General features: G+C 37.3%; 1 protein-coding gene across 1 annotated transcript in view; it reads left to right on the top strand.

The window, feature by feature from the left end:
- The window catches only part of THSD7A (thrombospondin type 1 domain containing 7A), a 192,197-nt gene that overhangs the window by 54,941 nt on the left and 111,737 nt on the right, over positions 1-25,519 (top strand). The window contains exon 2 of the mRNA XM_085227509.1: positions 13,300-14,131. Coding sequence (XP_085083635.1) covers positions 13,300-14,131 — 832 coding nt within the window. The remainder of the gene's footprint in view (positions 1-13,299; positions 14,132-25,519) is intronic.

Raw genomic sequence — 25,519 nt, 5'->3', positions numbered from 1 at the left:
TGTCAGATTCGTCACTTTTTCTTGAAGTTCTCTTGTAAAGTTGCACCCATGTGAATCAAACAAACTGAGGCAAAGAGATTTAATAGCAGAAGTTTTATTACCATTAAGCAGGTGTTCTTATTGGCAGTGTTGAGGTAGCATTGGGATAACTCCAAAAATGTTCTACCAGTTGATTGTTCATGAACAAATTATATTTTTACATATGTTACATATTCATTACATTCCCCAAAACATTATCCTATGGTTGCCCAACAGATAGAGCCTTATTTAGTGGACACCGAGGCCATCTCATGATGGTCCGTTCATTGTTTCTTCAGTGTCACCTTCAACACAATGGTCTTCATCTTTAATCTGCTGACTCACCTTCCACATCTGGCTTATTTCCATGTGAGACACCATGCAAAGACTTCATTTGTCCCAAAGATTGCTGTGAAGTGGAGGGACAACCAGAGAAGTCTCTTCCTTATCTGTGTGTGCAGACAAAGGGGAAAGCCTTGACACCTGTCTCACATTCTAGGCATTTTCGGCCCTGCGTGAGGTCATGCAGGTCTTCAATTGTTCTGTATTTCATTTGTTAAAGTAGAACAGCCTTATAAGATGCCTCCCCATCTACAATACTACATTGGAGTTATTATCCACAATATCCAGTGGCTACTATAGTGTTGCAAGCAAGTATTACTCATATTATACAACAATTCAGTGGCTATCCTTATAAGGCTATATTAATAGAATATTTTGTGTAATTACATCTTCAAATCACAAGAATTCACGTCCAATCAATAAAAAACAAAACTGATGGAAATGAAGTAAATTATTCAGTTACCTAAATGTTTGACCTAATATGACAGTATAATTTCAGTAGACTTGACAAATTAACCTGAGTTGTATTGCAAACAGCATTTTCCAAATACAATTTTGCTAATTCTGTCTGCATTGGTTTCTTAATAAGTGCTCAGTGTCCTAAAAGTTCTACTAAGGTGACTGATCAGATAACCATATCTCTCCCTATGTATGTCTTGTCCTTTAAATCAAACTTGTACATGGTCTATGTATATGTTCTAATGCCTTCTCTATCTTTCACCATCTCTTAACTGGGAGGTTTTTCTCCAAAACAGTTGACAAAATGTTTCCAAATCTACATAATATATAGAGTGGTAGTTTAAAAAATAAATAATGTATAAAAACATTTCTACCTACTATTTGGAGATGAGTCTGTCAAGATTTAAAAAAAAAAAAAAAAAAAAAAGGTATTATTTCCTAGAAACATCTACTAAAATTCTGGTGTTAATTCTTATAAAATGACCTCAGTAATATATCTTCAGAAATCAAAGGTAGTTCTAGCAATGCAAACATAAGCATTTTTTGTGCTAGAACAGAATACAACAGCAGAGGTCAGCCCCTTTGTCCCTGTCTTCTGTTTCTTCAGTGTATGAGTGGAATTTTAAGAAATCCCCAGAAATTACTGACATTCTTGTCATACACTTATACAAATACCTGTATAATTTAAATTTTTTGCACTAGTGATCTGCTTCATTTTTAATAGCACATGTTGGATTCTTGTAATAGATCAGTGTGATAATGCCAGGTTACATCATGTATTTTTAAGCAGATGTCCCTGCTGTGATTAACAGGGAGTTCTCTTTAAAAGCCATAGTTATATCATGGTCTGAGATTCTAAAGTGACACATTAATATTTCATAGAAATTATTCTTTATTTCTAAAGCAAAAATTTTGACAAAAAATATATTTACATAGAAGAGTTTATTAGATATTGTCAACATCATAAAAATAGACAAAAGCTCTTTCTTTAATACTTTTGTGCAACACATTTGCCAGATGGAAATAAGTAATATTCACTTTTTAAAATTAATTATTTATCTCAGTTGTCTCTGGAATTAAAATGATCAGTTGTAAAGTGCTCAAATTGAAGCCATTATTTATTTTGCTTATGATGCAGTGACTATTTTCATACTGTCCTGACAAGACTTCCTTGAAACAAATATAAATCTACCCCCTCTCTGATCTGCACTGGCATCTGAACTTTGAATATATACTCATAGCTTAGTTGGTTTTCATTATATGGACCTATGGGAAGGAAAACACCACAATTTTAGGGGAAGGTTGCCGCTGAAAATGGGTTTCACAGGAATTCGGCAAACTGCAGATGATAATGAATAATAAATGAAGAAAGAATATGCTTGAGAGAATGTGTCTCAGCAAGACATAAAGTCTTAGTGCACTTCAAAAGATTTATGACTTGATTATTATTTCAGTCCAATACATAGGTAATTTAAATAATGAAATATTTAAAGGTTTTATATATATATATATATATATATATAATTAAAATATTGTGTAATGTTCCGTACTTAGAAAAGGCAGTTTCATTAAACTGCTTTACTTGAATGAATTAGAAAAAAAACAACAATGAAGACAGATCAGAACGTTTTCTAAGCTGTATTCGTGAAGTTCAGGTCTTCTATTTTCTTTCATTACTAACAAAGAAAACAACTGTAAAGAATCTAGAGATATGAAAAATCTTTCTATATGATCTTTGAGTGTCTCTTAGCTCTCTTATGACCAGGGAGGTAGAGTGAAGATGCAGAGAAGTATGTACACTGTTCTCTATGAATAAGACTTCTGTGAAGAGCAAGAGAAAGGAGCAGTTCCCATCTGGAATTTTTGCTTTCTTACGAAAACCCAATCTGAACAGAACTAGGATTTAGAGTGAAATGCAAGGGAAAGATATTAAGTAAACCATGTGCCTGCAGAAAGAAAATGATGGAAAGTGTATTTACCTCATGCTTTACTGCTGCTTCATACTTTATGGCTATTTACTTCATGCACACTATATTTCATTGATATATCTAAATGAGTTCTAAAACTTGATATTGTTGTCCTTGCTTTATGCAGGGGAAAGTGTAGTACAATGAGACAAAAAAAATGGTGCATGTAGATCACCCAGCAGGCTCTGAGTTCAACCTAAATTTTTAGTTGACTTTATGCAACTCAATTAGAAACTGCCAGCTAGCTTTTCTAACGTTATATCACACAGCAAGTCTGGCCCTTTAAAGCAGTCAGTGCCTACAGATATTACATGTAATTTCTGATGTCTGTCTGTAGCATCCTAGTTGAATGCTCTGTGAAAAGCTGTTGCAGTACATTTCTTCATATCTCAGGGAGGTTTTTGGTTTGTTTGCCCTTGGCAGATGCAGGCAGAGTAGAACTGCACACTGAGTTCTGGCACCAGTGCCATGGCCTGTGCTGATGGATGTGCCCCGTGGTAGCAGCAGTCCTGCAACCAGCACTTCTGGCTATCAGCAGCACAGCAGGCGGTTGTGATGAGCAAGGGAAGGTAATAAAAGGACAGAAAATGAGACACTGGCATAAAAACAATGTTACTCGCTTGGTCTTGATGCAAACTGAAACAGAAATATTTGATCTTCACTTTTTAATGCATCAGCCTGCGTGTACTGAAGAAAATCACATTTAACAACCGAAATGGCAACATTATTCATGGACTGATTTAAAGTCCCTGTAAACTGTTCAATATACTAGATTGTCATGAGATTGCGTAGATCTCTGTATAAAAGTAAACTGCCCAATATTACCCAGCAATTAGTGCTACAACCTGGGCTGATGCATAAATGTCATCAAAGGGAGTATTGGTGGTTTTGCAGCTGATCTAATTGGGGTTCACTGTCATTGAAAGTGAGGAGGAAGGCTCAGTCTGAAGTAGTGTAAGAAATCTCAATTTCCGTGTATACTCACAATGACCATTACAGTATCAGTTAAATACACTGAATTTGCTTTGCAATTTGTGGCTGACTTGAAGGTAAAATGCTGACAGGGAAAACAGGGAGCCTTGGTTCGAAACAAAAGGGAAAACCTCAAATTAGTCTACACAAATTAAATTTTTATTATGCAGTGGAACCTGAATTGGTTTTCTCATTAATAATGTGTCCCTTTCAGGTAGATTGTAAGGCAGGGACACATGTAAGAATAATTTGTGGTGATAATTATAAAACTTTTGCTGTAAGATACTAATATTTACTCCTGACTGTAGTCTCTGTTAGTAAAGCTAACCTGTCTCACGACATTCTAAACCCAGCTCACATTCCCTACTAGTGGGTGAACAATCCAATGCTTGGTGAATTCTGCTTTACAATGATAGGAAGAGGATCAAAAAGCAACGTCTCTGTGAACGGAACGTCTACTCCTGGTTTACTCCTGATTGTAGACTCTACAACTGATTTCACAGGTTTTCTCATAATTGCCTTGGTGTTCATTGTTCATGGCATTGAATTGTTTTTTTGTTTTTTGGGTTTTTTTTGCCCAGTACGTAAGAAAGAATTAGGTGAATGTGGTGTATTTCCTAGTAGCTTTGTACAGGGGGAAAAAAAGGAACAACAACTGTAAGTTTCAATTATTTCTAAAATTTGTATCAATGTTTCTGTAGTGATGTGTGTGCTGAAAATGCTGGGAAGCTGTGTGAGTGCCAGGGAATACATCATATTCACCTATGCATTCTTCAGCCTTCTGCCCTTCATATCCATAGGACACAGGCACAGGGCTAGGAAGGTCTTTGGTCTGATCATGTATAGGCCTGTTACATCCTAGAGGAGATGCAGAGCAGCTTTCAAGTGTTAGTAATCAGAAAACAAACCAAAACAAAACAGACGTGAGAAAAATGCAAGCAAAGGTTAATGAAGCCTTTCATCTAATTTATGAAGCCTATGAGAGTGTTACTGTGTTTACTAATTGTGTTGCCAGAAGAGCATTATCTGGCATTTTAGCCAGCACTGAAACTAGACAGAAAACATGAAGAATACACTGGTCTGGTTTAACGCCACTTATAATGAATCTAAGAAATGTTCATGAATAAGCTTTATGTGTAAACAGTCTAAAAGAAACTTGGTGTTGGTATCTTACAGTATCAGAAGCATTTATTGCACTATGACTAGAGGCTCACAGCAATGTAATTGCTTTGTAGAACATAGCAGCTCTGTTTCTCCTTAGAGCATGCTGCTTCAATTAAATATTCCTTTCGTGTGTTCATTCAATATTCATTTTGTCTGCTACTGCTATACTATGTAAATGAGAAACGAATAGTTAGAAGAACTGATGATAAAAAGCTAAAAAATAAAAAAAAGTTTGGAGGAAGAACTGATTTCAAATCTGAATATTTTGAGAACTAGCTTAAGTTTACGGTAAGCGTAAAGAAAAGATTTTATTACAGGTTATGGCAGTAACAGAAAGCCAGATAGTTCTGCATTGTGAGCTGTAAGTCTTTCATATTTGCATGTATGCTAGAATATACTTCAGGTTATCATATTGCACCACTGCTGCAAGCTGGATGCTCTCAATACCTTTGATGCACATAATTATTTTCACGGTGCTAGGCTTGCATCCATTCACATTACTTTGAGAAAAACTGTGGTATGTGCTATGCAAAGTATGAGCTCCGTTGCAGTTTATTTAAAGATTCAAATTTGTACAGACTGAGCAAGAGAATAAATATTAAAGAGTGACAAACAGAAGGAAGTTTGTTTGTTCAAAGTGCTGAATTAAGTTTTCAGACCTGACTGTATAGTGAAGAAGAACAAACAAAGAAAATTACTGAAACTGTTTTGTTTCTTTATGTATTTGTTGTAGGAACTTTATTCTTTCCATCTTTATAACAGATGAAAAAATATTTCCTATCAGTGCTGAGAAAGCAATTTGAAACATAATTTATTTTTTTTTCTTACGGAGAATATGACTTTGTTTTAGAGACACTAGTTTTCCTAATATACAAAAGGAGTACTTGCTGGATTAAAACAAGGAAAATTTCGTACGTAGAATCATAGAGATTGTAAGGCATATCTGGAGATCATTGAGTCCAACCCTCTTCTAAAGCAGGTTCTCTAGAGAAGCTTGAGAAGTAAAGCGTCCAGATGGATCTTGAATATTGCCAGAGAAGGAGACTTCTGCGCCTCTCTGGGCAGCCTGTTCCAGTGCATTGTCACCCTTAAAGAAGTTCTTTTGCATGTTCATATGGAATTTTCTGTATTCCATTTTTTCCCATTGCTCCTTGTCCTGTTTTGCACACCACTGAAATGAGCCTGGCCACGTCCATTTGACTCTCACTCTTTAGATGTTTATAGACATTGATGAGACCCCTTCTCAGTGTTCTCCAAGCTGAATAATCCCAGATCTCTCAGCCTACCCTCATACAGGCCCTGTAACAACTTTGTCGCTCTTCACCGGACACTCTCTAGGAGAACTCTGTCTGTTTTGAATAGGAGAGCCCAGAACTGAACACAGTAGTCCGGATGTGACCTCACCAAGACACAGTAGAAGGGGAGGATCACCTCCTTTGACCTGCTAGCCATACTCTTTTTAACGCACCCCAGGATACCATTGGCTTTCTTGGCAATAAGGGCATCCTGCTTGCTCATAGCTAACCTGTTGTCCACCAGGACACCCAGATTCTTCTCCTCCTTTCCAGCAGGTCAGCCCTAACCTGTACTGGTGCATGTGTTTCTTCATCCCCAGGTGCAAGATTTTTTACTTGCTCTTAATGAACCTCATCAGGTTCCTCTCTGCCCAGTTGTTCCAGGAATTTGTGAGGTTATAATACTAAACTGTCCAGTTAGGGAAACAGTAAGCGTAACACTTTTTGTGATTTTCGATGTCAGAATTTTGACTGGTATGGTTTCTCTTTAAGCTTATTTCTTATGTTCCGCATTCATGATTTTAAGTGACATTTCAAAACAAGGTTATGAATTATGTTATTTACTGTACTATTAATAGTCTCAGGAACATCATGTCTAGCTTCCTAATGGATTTTAATAGGAAAAAAACAAAAGTGCATAGACTTATAAAATACCTTAATAATTATATGAAAATGTGCACAGTTAGAAAGATTTCTAAATAGCTGATTTTTCAGACTTTGAAGTTTGCCTTTATCCCATTGTTTGAAAGTGTGCCTGGAAGGTTGGGGGAACAAAGAGAAATTTGCATTTTAGATTCATATATATTGCTGTATTTTTAATGTTAGTTTTTGTATTTTCTTGTTAACGTAGAGAATGGAAAGAACTTGCCCTTCAGATTCTGAAATTGAACTGCAGTGTCTTATACTCTCAGGAAATAAAAAATTTGACCTAGGTGTCATATCATTTGTAGGCATATTTGATTCTCCATTATCTTCCTCTGAATCTCAGACATTGCTGTGTTTTATTCTGTTAACCTCCTTTCCATTTTTATCTCCCCTCTATATTCTGAATCCATTTTCTTTGATGCAAACACTGCCTTGTGTGTTCTTTTCAACCTCAGACACATCTGGGAAAGACAAAAGCATTGGATAGAAACAACAGTCAAGGTGATCCATAGCACTCCAGTATGGGAGTTGCTGGCATGTGGAGCGTGCAGCAAGTCCTACAGATCCCAGGGAGCTCCCTGTGGGTGGGAATGATGTGAAAATAAAGGTTTTGTCTGTCAGTGTTCTGCTGCCTTGGTACTCCCGATAGTATAAGTTATCAAATCTGTGTTTGGAAACACTAACAGCTTGTCATGTTAGCAGCATCTCAGATTCTATATTAAAAAAAAAAAAGTGTATCAGTAATTTATCTAGAATTACAGCATTTTGCTGTATTACCTGTCATTGTAATAGGCAGCGTATCTGTATTAGTGAGACCGACTTTCCTGTTTAGACTTGCATGATTAGCTACTGTTTGTGACAAAAATACCTTTTGCAGCAGTAGTTCTTTTTCCTATGTCGCCACAACTTCATAAAGCAAATGCAGATAATATAGGTGTGCTGTGTCAACTTGCACACGATTCTTGCATTTCTGTGTAACAGAGCAGATCTGCCAAGTGATTCTGGCTGCTATTCTGATCCGGTTCTATTCTCAGTGGCCTGCTGCTGTTCGTTCTGCTCCTTGATGGTTCTGCTATCAGTAGCTGCAGTTTGCATTTGTGGTCGTCTCCTGAGTCCTTCAAAGTCTCTTTGATCTGTGTCTTTCTGCTGCTTGCTCTTGAGCTGGATCTTGTAATACTTGTGTCCTTCTCCCTACCAGCCCTGTATCATCCACTTAACCTTCCTGACCCTCTTCACAGCCTTCTCATAATACAAAGAAAATTTGAGGTTTCTACTACTGTGTACTAGCTTGTTTCTAAACTTAAGGAAAGTAGATTTCTGCTAATCAGTCTCCCAGTAGTCTCTCTAAATACAATCCTCTCAAAATACTAAAAACTAATCTGCTCGTTGTCTTGTGCAGTCAGAGTCTCTCTGGCATTAAACTATTAATGCTACTTACAGACACCAAACTAGTAATACAAATGGGTCAAAACCAGTTCTTGCTAAAAGTACAGCAAAATTCAGCTGAAATCACATTTGTTAATAGTGAGAGTAACATCTTGTTTGATGCTTTTAAGACTTTCATCGTTGCAACTTTGGTGTCTTCGGGGCTTTATATTTTTATACTTGTATGGGGAAAAAAGCTTAAGGGATTTTCATATAGCCTTATTTGCCCAGGCTCAAAGCTCAAAATAATTTTTTTTTTCTTTCGTTCAAATAGTGATAATTTTAATATCTGAAATAATATATAAGATAACAAATACTATAATAGCTTTATTTCAACTCACTTAGCTGCAAGGTTATTGCTGTTTTAGTGAGATATTTGTCTTGATTTTTGACTCCATCATGATCACTTCAAGAAATTTCAGTATAAACTTGTAGCAGTGGCTAATTCACTCCCTTCCCTGCTCCCTAACAAAAATAAATGTTAATCCTTCAGAAGCTTAGGAGGAATCTTAATATTGTATTCTACAGTAATCTCTTTAGAAGACAAAGAATTACAAATGGCATCTTAAACTCACTATGACTTCAGTGTCAACTCCCAACAGCAGAAAGGACACAAGCTTCCGATTTACTTCTGTATTTACCACTTGTCAAATGCCAGTTAAGCAACATGCAGATACATTGTGGTATTTTCTGGAGATGAGTGCAGCCTAGTCCAGGTAAAGTGTGACACATCCATCTAAATCTGTTTAAAACAAAATCCCAAGAAAGACTACTTCGTGTTCACAGCAGCAGTTATCTCCCTAGTGCCAAACATGTATCACATTGTCTGCTTGCAACTGGATCAGCGCACAGCAGGGAGAGCAAGTGTATGTGACGACTGCTGCTGTGGGAAGTAGAGAACCTAAGGAATATTCATATAGCAAATTAAAACATTATATGAGGCTTTGATTAAGCTCGACAGCTTTCCTAAAGAGTTTCTATTGTTGTTACTAGTGCTTAGCATCAGCTGAGGCTTTGTGAAAGAGCAGCTGCCCCCACCCGCCTGCAGCCTTCACGAGATGCTGGTGGTTGAAATCTATGTGGGATGTTTTGCTGTTCTTTCTCTTTCTTTGCAGAATTGCATATCTACGCTATAGGAGTTTCTGCTAGATTATTTTTTCCCAAAAATTCACGTATAAAAATGTCTGCAGCCCATGTTGACAAATTGACTTGCTCCTGGCTGTAAATCTGTACTCCTGTTCTCTTCAGTCTCGTGTATCAATTTCAATCTGCAGATCAGTTGTATACATAGGAAAGTGTGTAAGTACTGCCTATAGTAATCATTTATTACAAAAATATGATGCGGGTGTTCTGTACTTGATTATCTCATACCTCAAAATAATTTTGATCGTTCAAAATCTCTCTTTGCTATTTTTTTTCATCATATCTTGAGAATCTTCTGTGCTGTCTTGACCAGCAGCCAAAGGAATAGTGGAAGCGTGTGCTGGGTTTCTCTTCAGTCTATGGCAATGAAAACAAAAATGACAGTGGATTAGGATTACTTTGCAATGCATTTTTTTTTTTGTTATTTGGATCAAATTGCAAAGCCACTTTACTCAGTTCAGAGACATTTATTTGCCTGCTTTTCTGTGATTATTTTCAAATGAGCTGTGTTTGGCATTGGCCCTAGCGATGTCTTTGAGCACACTTAAGATATGAATGAGTTTTGTAGGCTGTTTTTTTCATCAGGAGAGAGAAATGGGTATCTGTAAAGGGAACTGCAGATGATCCTATCTCTTTTTGCATGGTCCATATTGCAAATGTATGGCAACGTGAATCCTCTGGTAGTTGTGGTTAAGAAAAGTGACTCCTAGTTCTATAATCAGATGTGGAATAACTTAATGGAAGATTTTAAAGTTGTGTGCAGATGAAAGCTGACAGAACTTTTGATTAATTTGTGTTTCAGAAATTGCTTTCTAAAGGAAACGAAAAAGGATTTGCTATTTATCAGAATAATTTTGAGCAAAGTTTCTGTTCATATTGTTAGAAATGTTCACCTCCATTTGATTTTCCCTTTTTTAGAGAAAGTAACAAAATTGGAATTTCTCTTCCTGTCTCTTCCTTCCTTCCCCTCCTTCATTCATCGTTAAGACAACTAGGTATTCTGAAATGAATTCGCTGAAGGTTAGCTTAAAACTTGCTCTTATTTTGAATAAGCGCTAAATACGAAAGTGTTTCTTCTTCTTCTTCTTATTATTATTATTTTATAAATATTTTCCAGAACCCCAAGGAGAATTGTGGCTAGTTGTGAAGAAGAGTACCTCTTTCAATTTTTTTTTGCTCCTTGGTGTGATATTCCTCAAAGAACTAGTTGGTAAAAACCATCTACGTAGGTAGGGGAACAGTGATCATACAAAGAAAAGGAAAGTTTGAGAGAGTGAGGGGTATGTCAGGGGGTAGATGGCCGAACTGTGGGACAAGAGAGATTTCTGGGGACTGGAGGCCACAGGACAGAGTTTAATGCCTTTGGTCACTGTATAGGTTAGAAACATTGAGTCGCCTCTGAGGTTCAGCAAGCAGGAGAATTGTGTACAAGTCTTTCTTGCTTTTGCTTTCAGCTTTCTTTCCCTCCTCAAATTTACTTTTCTGCCCAAATGAAAATTGATTTGGTTTAGTGTGGAAACCATTTAGACCAGAAAGCTGACGAGAGAGATCCTAACCAAGTGGACCCAAAAAAGAAGGGCGTAGTAAAGTGAAAATTTAAGGTGCTAGAATATTTATAGCCTTATAGTCTAAACAGATTATTTTGAATGTAAAATTAGGTATCAATTTCTATGTAGATAAAGAGCAGGATCCAATACAATACTAATATAAGCGATGTGTTTATAAACCTACATAAACTTAGAGGTACTCCTTAGTTGTTTTCTCAGAGGACTGCATCAATGTTGTTAGCTGGTGCTCATTGACATGCTTTTATAAATTTGCATACTACTTCGTAACAAAAGCAGAATACAGACATTTAATCTGACATGCATCTCATTGTTATTTTGGATGGAAAAGCCTATTCTAAAAAGAACATTCTTTTATTTCTTTCCCAATTTCCACACTTGCAGTTTTTGATATTTATTTATTTTAAATATATTTACATCGCCAAAGGTAGTGAGTGGTTTGTGCATTAATGCTGATGTTTTTAGCATTTGTGTAAAAATAAGCATAGAATCATAGAATCACAAGGTTGGAAAGGACCTATAAAATCATTTCATCCAACTGTCCTCCCATTACCATTGCTACCACAAGCTGCTAAACCATATAGCTCCCTCTTTTAGTTTAAAGCCGTTACTCCTTGTCCTGTCGCTACACTGCCTGAGTCGCTCCCTATCTTTTCTGTAGGCTCCTTTAGGTTCTTGAGGATATCTTTAAGATCTCTCTGAAGCCTTTTCTTCTCCAGGCTGAACAGCTCTTTGTAGAAGAGGTGTTCCAGACCTTTGCTCATCATCATTGCCCCTCCTCTGGAGTCACTATGTCAGGCGCATGTACTTTGTATATTGAAGGTCCCAGAGCTGAACACAGTGCTCCACTTGGTGTCTTAGAACAGCAGAGGAGAAAGGGACGATCATCTCCTATGACCTGCTATCTGCACTTCTTTATATTCAGTCCAGGCTGTAATTGTCTTTTGGAGCTCCAATTGCTGATATCTGCATTAAAACTGGTGAGAGTTTTAAAGTTGATGTGAATCAGTACTAAGGCAGGACATCATATTTCCTTTCAGTAATTCAAAGACAAACTGCTTTAAATAATTTTTATCAGACATAATTAATTTAACTTACTGGTGTGCCGCACCAGAATTCTTCTGTTAGCCTGCTTTGAAAATAATGAAGTCTCCACTCTGCAATTCCCACAACTTTACTCACAAGTAGTCTTGGTACAGTCTCTGGGGTCATCTAGATGAATAAAGATTGAATGTCCTGACCTAGATTTTTCATGGAACAGTAGCACTCCGTACTCAGAGAAAATGTATTTGGGGCGGCCAGCTGTCTGCAAGTGGATGTTTTTCTTTGTCAAATTGTTTTGTTTTTTTTTTTCTCAACTACTCGTGCTTTTCTTTTTTTACAGTAAGTCAATGCACAATGTATAAATACCACTTTCCAGATTAGAACTTTATGAGGGGGACCTTAAAAAAAAAAAAAAAAAAAAAAGAAAGATACAGTTATTTGTCATATGATTTGTGCATTTTTTGAGTAGAGCCTGGTGAATATTGCTGTTTTCAATAAAAGAAAAAGCAGTCTTGTGAGCTTTCAAGGATATAGATTTTTATTGATCTGGCTGTCACTAATTATAGAAATGTGTGGGGTATTTATCATAGACCTTAGAGATTTTAAAAAAAGCAATAACTTCTGTTCTTTGGAGAGTTGGTATGTCTCTGTCTTAAGCATTTCTTCCACATAACCATTTCAGAGCTTAACTTTCCTTTTTCTTTTCCTTTTATAATTATAATTCCTTTTATAATTATAATAGAGGAAAAATAGACATGGCCTACCTGAAATTATCTTTATTTTTTTTCCAAAATGTTTAGTTTTGTTCTAATTATTTAACACAGTACAGCAGAAGGAGAAACGCACAAAGAGTACGTTTCTATTTCTACAAAATAGAAACGTGAAGCAAAAGCTAAGACAGTCCAAAAAAGAGTTTTCATGTAAGTGAGAGAAAGTATTAAACTCATGCCTTGCAGGCAAAGACTTTGCCTCCTGTTTTCTCAGTCAAAGACACTCTTTGTGAGCTCAGTTCTTAGTTTTCTAATGAGATTAATTCCTTTGTATATTCTTGAAATTAAATGTTCAGTTTGGCTAGGATAAAAATTGAAATCTATCCATAATCATAAGAGATGAAGAATAACCCAGTATTTGTATTGTGTTTCTCCAAGCCTGAAATTCTTAGACATACTGGAAATACAAAACTGATTCTCTCAACTTGGCTTCGCACCTAGTCAAAGAACAACTAGGCATGCAACATCAGTGTCTTCTCTTCTTTTCCAGGTCCGTGGGGGAGATGCATGGGAGATGAATGTGGCCCAGGTGGCATCCAGACTCGAGCAGTGTGGTGTGCCCATGTGGAGGGCTGGACAACACTGCCCACCAACTGCAAGCAGCCAGAGCGGCCGGACAACCAGCAGAGCTGCTTCCGTGTCTGTGACTGGCACAAGGAGCTGTATGACTGGCAGATTGGCACGTGGGATCAGTGCCGGCCCGTCCTCTCCCGCAGCCATGAGAAGCCCCAGGAGTGCCTCAGAGGGGAGGATGGCATTCAGACTAGAGACATCACCTGCATCCAGAAGTCCAATGGGGTGCCTGCTGAGGATGTCATCTGCGAGTACTTCGAGCCCAAGCCCCGCCAGGAGCAGGCATGCCTCATCCCGTGCCGGCAGGACTGCATTGTGGCTGAGTTTGCCCCTTGGACAGAGTGCTCCAAGACCTGTGGCAGTGGGCTTCAGCACCGAACTCGGCACGTGGTGGCCCCACCACAGTTTGGTGGGTCTGCTTGCCCAAATCTCACTGAATTTCAGGTCTGTCAGTCTAGCCCATGTGCTGCTGAAGAAAGCCTGTATAGCCTAAGTGTGGGACCGTGGAGCGTGTGCTCAGTGCCCCATTCAAGACAAATACGGCAAGCAAGAAAACGAGGGAAGAGCAAGGACAGAGAAAAGGACAGAGAAAAGGCAGTTCGGGATCCGGAGGCTCGTGAATTAATTAAGAAGAAGAGGAATCGAAACAGACAAAATAGACAGGACAACAAATACTGGGACATACAAATTGGGTATCAAACCAGGCAGGTTACATGTACTCACAGAAATGGGAAAACTGCTGCTCTGAGGTAATCACTGTTTCTTCATTTGCAAATCATTATTTGTCTCTATTAACTCTAAGATAAAGCACATAAACATAAGTGCATGCTGATATTAGTTCACACAAGCCCAAGTCTCAATTTACCACATGCGCTATTTCCAGTATGAACATCCCTCATCAAGATCAAAACATTTCTGTGACAAGAAATGTTCAAGCTGTGCTGAGGATCATAGTAAGCATCGCATGAATGTGCACTATTAAACTGTGCTAACTTCATATTCTCTGTCTGTATACACGTTTTTCTTTCAAAAACTTGATGAAGTTTATCAAATGTCAGCTCTGTTTCTGTGGATTGAGGCAAGTTTTCACCTGCAGGTTTTAATGAGTCGTTCATGTTTGGAACAGATGATGTTATTGCCTTCAAGGCACAAAAGTTTCAGGAGAACGGTCAGGGAATGACATATGATAGAAGGAAGATGCTGCTTCAGAGTGAAGCGTTTTGTCCAATGTCTTCGTTATGAAAAAGAACATGCAGTACTTTTTGTCCTTCTTGCTTCTTAAGGTGAAATTTATGAGACTGTGAAACGTGTGTATGTACCTTTTTCCACTTATTTTCATTTGCTTCTGCACCTTTTTCTTTTATTTCTCAGTGGTAAACTTTTCATTATTGTCTGTTTTTGTGTTTTCATTTTATTTATTTATTGTTGTGCTTTTCAAGATAGTAGGTGGTTGCAGATGTTTCCGTAACTCTTTCCATAGGCTTCTGAGTGCTTTTCTGCAACCATATATTTTTCCACTTGCTTGTTTTGTTTGATGTTCTCTTGCTAGCTCATGTTTTCCCGCATACCACCCAGAACATCTTTGTCAAACTGGAAGTCTTCTTTCTGTCTCTTCTACCTTTTTTCTGACTGTGATGTGATTCTTTCTACTTTCTTCCCTCCAGTACAATACATGATCAATCAGTTTAACTTCATCTGTGAAATGAGTAAGATCCCTTGCTGAATCAGGTTAACATCCATTTCTGCTAGGTAGGCTTTTAATAGCTTTTTTTCAGGATATTTTTTTCTTTTTATGTCAGTTTAACATTCCGCCATAGAACTTGTGGTAGCTTCAAGCTTTCCTATCAAAAGCCACATTATAGCTTTTCAAGTATGATAAACATTATCTTTTTAAGTATATTTAATCACAGAACTTCAAATTAATATACAATTTTCATTTCTCCATGGCTAAACATCAGCGTGCAGCTACAGACTACACCCCCAAATACCTGTCAGTGTAAGTCCAGATGATTAATGCTACAGTACTGGAAAGTTTGAATTGTTTAGTTGGGAGGTAGTACAACTGCATGAGGATATGAGGTGTTCAATGGTATGTAAAATCTTGTCACAGCAAAGATTGGGATGAGTTAATCTCCATATATCATGGATGTAGAGAGAGAGTAAAAATGGTCTTAATCACAGTGGTACTGAATGAAACTATACTTCCTTATACCAGGCATAGAGAAGCTCTGGAAAGGACCACCTGAAGAATTTGTTGTGCTTCCATCTTTGAAGGTTTCTAAGAATAGGTTAGAACATCTGGAATGTTTAGGGAAGTAATCCTTGAATAACACTGAGTTAGGGTTGAATTAGTGTCCGTAGAAGGAATCTCAAAGCCAGAGTGCTCAGGCAATGTTAGATTTTCTCTGCAGCACAGTCTCCATGGTGGTACAGAAAGAAGTTGCTTTTATCTCTTCCCTTCCCAGCCTAACATTATGCAGCCCACGCTGTGCAGCAGCCCAAGAATGTCATTACTCTTTAAATACAAAGAATAATTTATTAAACACACCAATTGCTAGTAGCTAGCAGCCAGACATTCTGTTTGAAAGTCTCCAAGATTTTTTACATTTAAACAAATAATTCAGAACTACAATATTTAGAGGAAGAAAAAAAAAAAAAGGAAGTTGGTGGGGGAAACATTCCTACGCTGAGATTCTGATAAATGGCACAAGAAAGATAAGATAAAATTGGCAGTTTATGACATACATTTCTCATCATCTTTATACTTTCTCTTGAATTCATTCAGATCAGTAATGCTGGCTTAAGTGCAGACACCTCAGCATACCATATATGCACCATATATTCAGGCTGCAGCAGGGAAATGGATGAATTCTATTGCCTGAGGCAGAGAAACAATAGATGGTACAATGTAGGAACAATTCTTCATTGGAGAGAAAATAATATAAATGATGCAATGGATAGTTTCATGCCTAATGAATACAATTTTATGTTGTAAATGTAGAAGGGATTTATAATATAATAGTCTTCCTGTCAAGTTCAGCATATAATCTTTTTTCTTCCAGTTGCATAGTGAAAACAAGAAAAATTGGTTAAATGACTCTTGTGAGAAACACTAGCACTAATACCTTCACTTTTAAAGATCAAACTATGTGTCACCTATATATATATCAGTTTATTTTATTCTGTGTTCTCTACTCTGTAGTCAAACGCTTTATTCTATGGTTACCTTTCCAGAATCTCAAACAATAGAATTATTTTTCTGTGTAGGTTGTCAGTGCAGCCAGCAAAAATGATTTTATAATCTCCATCCATAGTAGGCATGCTACTAAATAATATGACAAGTAAGGTGACTGGATAACCTGCTGTGCTCATGTGGAATGCTCCTCAGCTTGAATAGTTCATTTTCAGTGAGTTTTGACTTTAGTAATCAGAAACAATCAGCCCCCTAGCAGCGTGACTGGAAGAAGAAAAACCCTCAGGCGAGTAATATTTTTTGCAGAGGTAGCAAAATTGATACAGTATAAAAAGGGTTACAAAAAACAAGTTTCAGAAGGATGCTCCAGAGAAAATGATTCTGTAAAGCTGTCAGCAAAACTTCAAAAAGGCAAATTCTCTAGACACATCAGCACACCAGTCATGGTAAAGAGAAGTGAAAAAAGAAAATCAAAGTGTAATTTATACACTTTATTGCCAAGTGAACAATACATAGTCTCCCGTGAAGGATGAAATATTGGATTTTGTATTGCTTGTTCTGCAACAAGGTGCGTGTTATACAGCCTGTATTTGCTTTTTGTTTCCTTCAGTCTGAAACTCTGATGCGTTGAAAGTATTTTAAAAATAGAATTAGTGGAGAAGAGAGAATTCAGTAATTAAAGCTGTCTTCAAAATGACTGCCCTGGATATGTAACGGAACTAAAAAAGTGTCGCTCTTAGTGTAGAGGACTGATCCTCTGAAGTGTTTTCTCTTTTTTCTGATGAAAGTGGAAGCTGTTAGAGGTCCCACAGAGAGCCATTAGACTAAAAACTGGCAATGCAGAGAAACACAGTGTCTGTGTAAAAATTGGAGTTGCAACTCTTTGCACTATTACAAGTTGTGATGTTTGTGCCTAATGTTAAGCCTGTTGTTTTCTATTAAAATTTATACTCTGTTTTCATTTGCTTCTACTTCATCAGAATTTTAGAATTTAATCTCAAACATTCCCTCATAAATGTCTTCCTGAGCAGACTTGCAAAGAAAATATTAGCAAAGATGTTTTGGATGTTTTTATTCAAGCCTAGGAAAAAATACTTTGCTTTTACAATGTTTTGGTCATTCACATGACCATTTCACTGAGAGGCTTTGCTAAGTAAGATCTTTTTGGACTGGGGAAAGGGTATGAAATTTGGAATGATAGGAGCAGATTATGGACACAAGCATTTGTAACTATAGGAACATGGAACAGAACTAATGTTCCTTCTTGACCTGTATGTTTCTGTACTTCAGCAAAAAATTTGGAAAATTCTCTGACAAAACGCATCAGGTTCCCCTCTAGTGGTTGGCTCATGTTCATGGTGACTGGCTGCGGCTGCCAGGCCAAAAGGCTGCAAGTGGGACTGTATGTAAAACAGTTCTGTTAAAGCTATGAGTAACTATTAAAAAACCCCACAACCATTCTGCACATTTATTTTTCGGTTGTTTGAATGTAGCTTACTCTCTTGCTTAAGCTGGAAACAAGAAGCTCCTGTTTGCATGGGAGAAGAAATGGAGAAGTAGAAAACAGACCCTTGCAGCTCTTTGGCTGAGTGGTTACTGATCCCTTATAGCATCTCTGTAGCAGAGGTATATTTAAGAAGCTGAACAGTATTGATGGCTTGTAGTTGCAATGCAAGAAGCAACAGTAAAATTTTGGTTATACTCAGGATTTTTATTTCTTTGATGGGAAATCATATGCAGTGACAGTATTGGGTAATGGTGGTGGGAAATAGAAGCATTCAAAAATTAAAAAATTCTGAAGTCTTCCTAGGCAGCTTGGTTTAGCAGCTTTATAAATTTAATAGTACAATCATATTTCATTTGTTTTACCTCTCTTGGAATGATATCATTGCTATATTTTACTTAGTATTCTTTATATACTTCATACTTCAATTCTGGGTTTGGGAGAGACTGAGTTTTTGTTTCTTCCAATATTATATCTGAGAGAAGAGAGATGATAATGGGGTAACAGTTACTGATGTGCCCTGCTAGTTTTAGGCAGACAGTTTGAGTTATATCATGCCTGATTTACTTCACGTAGACCTGTATTTAGATAAAGTCCATTGTACTTGTTACTGACCATAAGTCTTAAGCTGGATACCCAGAGAATTAGAAAACGACTGTCTGATTTAGGCTGATGAGCAAGTGATACTCAGAAATCAAAAAATGGCTAAAAGAAAGACAATCTGGTCCTCTAGGGTGACATTTTAATTTCATTGGTCTTTCCGTCTTTCCCAGTCCTAACCCAGTGCTCATCTCGCGAATCATGCAACAAATGTCTCCTTCCACATTATGAGCTCTCACTGTCCTTTATTGTTTGTGTGAAGACTGTGAGTTACAAAAAATATAGCATAAACCTGTCACTTTCTTTATGCCATTAATCTGGAGAAGGAGAAAAGTCATCCTGAGTTATATGTTGTGAGACAGAAAACAGAGAACTTCAGACATACAATGCAGCAGCTTTGTCTGTTGTTCCCTGCCATATAATAATTGCTTAAAAACAACCTTTAAAAGATTATGTTCTCTGGGCTTCCCCATGAGACAGAAGGCAGAAAGGGCAGGATATGAAAGTGGCAGTGGTGATGGTGAAGAAGATTCAGGGAGGCACACTTCAGGAATCCAAAGGGATGGGTAGCAATGTAGAGAGGGCTAGCGGTAGAGGTGAAAGTGCATAAGCAAACTTCAGCTTGGTCAATAAGGACCTGTTGGAAAGCATGCATGCCTGCATGTCTGAGGGAGGTTTCTTGTGTGATTGGAAAGGTAACTCAGTAGCTATTCTTGTAGAGGAAGTCTCCGGGCTCACCAAATTGTGAGAATCTGTAGGGGGTTCAGTAGCAGAACACCTGTAAATATCTCATGTTTGGATAATGAGCTGTACACAGTAGTCTTAATAAATGAACTTGGAATTAGTCAGAGCACATGCTGTTAATAAATGCAGAAGAGAGAAGAAGACAATTATTGTGGAAGAAAAACCTCCTGATAACTAAAAACTGTAGAGCAATTGTCAGATGCGTTGAGATGTAGAATTGTAAAATATTATTAGAGAAACAGGATGCAAATGTAATTGCTTCCCTACCACTTTCCATTGTGTTTTTAGAATTTCCATGAATATGAAAGTCAGAAGCTTCCCATAGATGTTTAATGTGATTTTGTTTGAGGCAGTAGATGCTGCGGATATGCATAATATTATTCAATGGATGTTTCTTTTTATTCTAAGTATCTGCTCCATCATCTTACCGAGGTTGTTGTTTTGACAGTGTCTTGTCAGTGTTGCTCTACATCTGACACACTATGCCAAAATCTAGATTTAAGATGGAAATGTACACACTGTGCTGAGTAATTGAAACACCAGTAATGAACCATTTATTTATCCACTCTGTATTTTAACTCTTTTCATATAATGAACTGTTGTTTTGTTGTTCAGATGTATAGCATTCATATATTTTTTACAGGAATCATCAAGCTTGATACAAATAATTAGTCTTACATAGCAGAATAGAATAGTTCATAAAATAATTAAAGACAGAATAGATACTTTGATAATCTCTCCTGGCCATAAATTCTACAAATGAACAAATTAATTCTGTGTTTTCTAAGTAGAATTTCTACTCTTAATTTAGTTGGAGATCAAAGATCTCAGGACCTAGTTCCATTTATTACCGACCATCTTAATAATATGCTTCTCTACTGCATTTTTATGCCTCTTTTCTGCCTCATCATAAGAGAACAGGTATATTAATTGACTTTAACATTCCAAAATAAGTATGTAGGTTGCTCTGAAAGTAATGACTCCTATTTATTTTCATGGAAACTACAGTAGCTACAAAGAGCACAATTGCATGATTTGATAGAGCAAATCCTCGGCTACAAAACACTATTTTTTAACATAGTAACCACTTTTGCTATGCGTTTTTCCTAGAGATCAGCTAGAGCCTGCATGCCGCGCTCACAAGAATCTACACCAGCAGAGGTGACCCACTGTTGCTGTCACCACTGTTGAAAAGCACCACCCACCACCTCACTGTGTTCACATCCACTGTTTGTATCCATAAATGTTCAGCAAGTGTCAAATAATGCCAGTGGGTGCAATTTTTTCCTCATGAAGGAATTCAGTGAAACATTTTTGTTTCATGTGCACTTCCATGTCAGACACCATTTTGTCAGATTGCCCCTCTGCTGCCATCTGTCACATGGCAACAAAAGGTAACTGAGTATTGGTGAGGAGATTAAGCCTCTACTGCCATACCACCACTGTATGTCTCTGGCATTGTAAGCTGACATAGTAAAATAGAAGGCATTACTTTCAGAGTATTCCTCATGCATACTTGTACAATACAAAACAAGCAATATTTAAAAAAAAAAAAAATTACTTATAGGGTCATAGCATCTTTTGAGTTGGAAGTGACTCTTAAAGGTCATGTTGTCCAATGCATCTGCCATGAACAGGGATGCCTACAGCTGGATCAGGTTGCTCAGAGCTCCATCCAGCCTGACCTTGAACTGTCATCCACTACCTCTTTGGGCAACCTGTTCCAGTGCCTCATCACCCTTATTGTAAAAAACATCTTCCTTATGTCCAATCAAAATCTCCCCTCTTTTAGTTTGAAACCATTTCACCTTGTCCTATTATAACAGACTCTGCTAAAGAGTATGTTGCCATTCTTTCTTACAGCCCCCTTTTTTTTACAGCAGATACTGAAATTCTGCTATCAGGTCTCCCTGAAGCCTTCTCTTCTCCAGGCTGAACAGCTCCAGCTCTCTCAGCCTGTCTTTGTAGGGGAGGTGTTTCATTCCTTGGATCATTTTTGTGGCCCTCCTCTGGATGCACTCCAGCAGGTCTGTGTCTCTCCTGTACTGAGGACTCCACATCTGGATGCAGCACTTCACGTGAGACCTCACCAGTGCAGAGCAGAGGGGCAGGGGCATCTCCCTTGCTTGGCTGGCCACTTTTCTTTTGATGCAGCCCAGAATATGGTTGGCTTTCTGGGCTGCGAGAGCACACTGCTGGCTCATGTTCAGCTGTCATCCACTAGTACCCCCAAGTCCCCTTCAGCAGGGCTGTGCTCTATCTTTACATCCCCAGTTTGTATTGATAAGTGAGGTTTGCCTTGGACCCAGATGCAAGACTTCTCACCTGGCTTTGTTGAACCTCATGAAGTTCACCTGGGCAAACTGCTCAATATTTCTTGATATTGTTATCAGTCTTTGAACAATTCCTCAGTAGCACCATGAAATTTATTGTTTTATTCTTTGTATTATTTGATTGCCAAGCATCTGGGACATACAGTACTCTCTTGTTTTCTTCATAAGCTTTATAATGTTGTGGTTCAACATGCGTGCAGAGCATCCTTTTAGATGGTGCTGATAGTAAAAAATCCAATCTGGCTCCTGATATTGACATTTTTGTCCAGATATCCAAACTGGAATTGCACGCTGACATGGACAGAATTTAGGGAGCTAATCTAAAATATTAGAAGTAACTAATATTAATAATATATTTCATATTATTTTAACTTAAATATTTAATAATACTATTCACAAATTTTGGCTTTTTTCTTTCCATGAATCTAACTGCTAGGGACAAAGTAAATGCTAATTAATGCTCTGTTAGGAAAATTCTTCCTGGTAAATTTGACTTCGCCTTCTTCCCTCGTCCCTCTCCTCTTCCCCCTCCCCCCAAAAAATTAATTTTGTAAGTGCTTTCTCTATGCTATTGCCAAATAACCTCTTGTTATTTAAAGATTATTTGTAATGTGAGATATGCATACATGTCACTGTGTTATTGGACTGTGAAAAATATTACCTCTATCTAACCAATTCCACTTTCTTGTCTGCTCAGAATCTTGTGATATCTGCAACAGCACCACAGAAACTGTTGCCACTTGTTTGGGTGTAGTAGAATTTCTTCTTTTGCCTGTATTAACCAACATATTTTCCTTCCACGAAGTAATTGTATTTTCTGTTTATTTTCTTCCATTGTGTCAGAAGCTGAAGTGGTTTTGTTTTTTTTCAAAACTATTTTGGCTGTACATATTTGTTGACAGGATTAATGAAACTGTGAAAGAAACATGGGGATAATGTTGTGAGAAGCACTTATCTGGACAGTATTTGGACTGTAAACAAATAAGAGAGGCCTTATTGTGTAATTGTAACAGACCATTGTACTTTGAGGTACTAACGTTTTCTCAGAACAATGTACAGTACAACCAATAACAAACAGTGCAGCTGTGGGAAAAATGAATCAGAACTATGTTATGAGGGATACTCATTACATTTGCCACCAGGAAAAAATGCAGATGCATTTTCAGTAACCTTTGAAGAAACAAGTGTATTCCAACCTTAAACTGAAACTCTGAAGGATGACTAGACTTTACATTTTTTATCTTCACAGTAACTCTTGGGAATTATCTGAATTATGGATTTAAATCAGCTTTCTACTATCCCTCCTGTCTAGCACCTGCTCATTCAACAGAATTATTCTTTTCATTTAATTTTATTTATGAGAAAATAAGCTGGGTTTTCTCTGTAGCAGAGTTTATAACAATCTATTTCAAAATCCAACTGTACCTTTCATGGAAGAATGGTAAAGAGTTCGTATTTGTGTTATTTTAGTGATTAATGCATCCAGCAGGCTGTGTGAACTCTTTGAGAAGAACATTGTGTAAAAAATATAATAGCTTCTTGTAATGCACTGGGACATTGTGTTTGTTTCTTGTTTCCATGTATTGACTCCAAAATCTTTATTACTTATACAGGGCATCTCTTAGGGTTCCATGGTGGTCAATAAAGAAGAAGGAATAGAAACTACTTCGGCAGTATCATAAGTTTAATCCCAAATAACACAACTGTCTAAATTCAGCATGATTGTTCTTGGATTTTCTAGTGCAATCTGATCAATGGAGTGATCATTCAAGGTTGCTGTAAAAAATTTTACATGATTATGTACATTAGCAACTAAAAGAGAGAAGACTTAGAGTAAATATTAAGAGAAAAGCAAAACGTTCTTGTATTTAAAGCCCATCTTCATATTCTTCATTATTTTAAGGATTCTTTGATGTTGGATCTATATTCATTTGTGGTTTTAGAATGTCTTGCAATAGTCCTGTGTGACCAGCTTAGAGTTTCTTTGTTTTTTAAGTATTGTTATTTTGGAGAAGAATAACAAATTGATCTTTTTTTGTCAGAGACTTCCTATAGATTTAGTTTGCCCTTCAATCAAAGATATAGTCTCGTTAAGCCTGCTTGTGTGTGTGTGTACTGTGGTTTTCAAGTACGTATAGCGTTTGTGTTCTCTACGCCATTTGTTGTAACTTCAAGTCTTTCTGCAGACAGATTTGTTTGGTTTAACGATCCTATATGACAGTGGTTTTCATCCTGTGGCTGATGGAAAACATTGAACATCATTTGGCTAATGACACAATGTCTGATGAGATCAGTCAGGATTTAGGAGAGACTGTTAGTCTTCCTGATTATACCACTGGTTAGGAGAAATGCCTGATTGTGTGCAGGATGTGCAAGACTGGGATTGAGTCACATTATTCTGCTTTAAGGAGGTCCAGTGTGCTTTCTTCAGTGTGCTAAAAAAATCTTCACTTTTCTTCCTTAGTATAGATGAAGGCACGTTAAAAACTCTTAAAGGGTTCTAGATTTCTTAACCATGTTGGTTGTGCTTTGATCTGAAGCATTCGGAAGAAGTTCCCTTTTTCTGTTCAGTTGCTGAACTACCTTATCTCCCACTCATTATGAGTTTCTCATTGTCAGATAGCCCCAGGTCAGATAATTTTTAGTTGTCATTTTTGTTTCTCTTGAGTTTTTAATTCATTTATGTTGGTAGGGTTTCACTTTGGAATACAAGGAGAGTTTGTATTTTTTGATAAACATGGAGTAACCATTACAACGAATGAAGTTCCTTCGGATTCTGGGGCAGAACTGCTCAGCAAACAGGGGAGAGCTGGATCCACATCCATTCCTTAGACATCTCTAAAGGGGTATGATGTCTAATTCCCGTGTTGCTTTGGTGTGGTTTCTGACAACGTAGATGCCTATTTTGGATGAGTTTAATGATGTGCTGAGCTCTTCTGATAATGATTAGATGTAGATGTGTCTGTTTTCCACATCAGGAATGAGGGTAGGTCAGCCATGCCAGGACTGGAGCAGCGTGATTAAACCTATGGGTGCACCTACAGAGAACTCCAGAGCCAGAAGGGCAAAGTCTAGTGGATAAAGTCTACTACCACATCAAATACTGACCCATGGTTGAAAGATCAGTTTTCAATCTAAATGTAAAATTCTGCTTAAGTCCTTTTTCATTACAGCTCTAACCCCTGGCTTTTGTTTCCTGTGAATGAGAAAAGTTTATGTTGGCATCAGTTTCCTTGCTGAACCACAGCCATGTTCAGAAGTATAGAAGTCTCTGTATGTAATTAAGTGGGAAATCAAATAGAAAAAAATATATATATCAGAATTACAGGAGAATGTATACGGTGTTGGAAAGTAAGGAGTAATAGCCCTGAAAATGTCATTAAAGAAAACCAACACTGAATGTTGATAAAGGTGAAGGACCGATGAAGACATGGTAAAGTAGTGCAGACAAGGAAAAAATGTTGAAGAGTTTATTTGGCTTACACTGACCTTGTCAATTGGGCTGTATTAACATTTTAGGTAAAAACAGTAAATAGCAGTTCTTGTTAAATTTCAGCAGTGGGTAAGTTAATCATATTTATTGTGAACAATGTTCTCTCGGCTGTACAATTTTAGATTTAAATTATGAATGATGCATTGAAGCTCTGTAGCATTTGAACATGAAGAACAGTTGCACTGGGAAAAACACCAAACTCATCTTCAGAATGATGTCCCCTTAAAACACTGGATGTGTGGACTCATGTTTCCACTAACTTTTGGATTT

Source organism: Meleagris gallopavo, chromosome 6 (genome assembly GCF_905368555.1).
Source record: "Meleagris gallopavo chromosome 6, MGAL_WU_HG_1.1, whole genome shotgun sequence".
Taxonomy (NCBI): Eukaryota; Metazoa; Chordata; class Aves; order Galliformes; family Phasianidae; genus Meleagris; species Meleagris gallopavo.
Note: the sequence above shows the minus strand (reverse complement) of the source record. Positions and strands in the feature narration are given on the sequence as shown.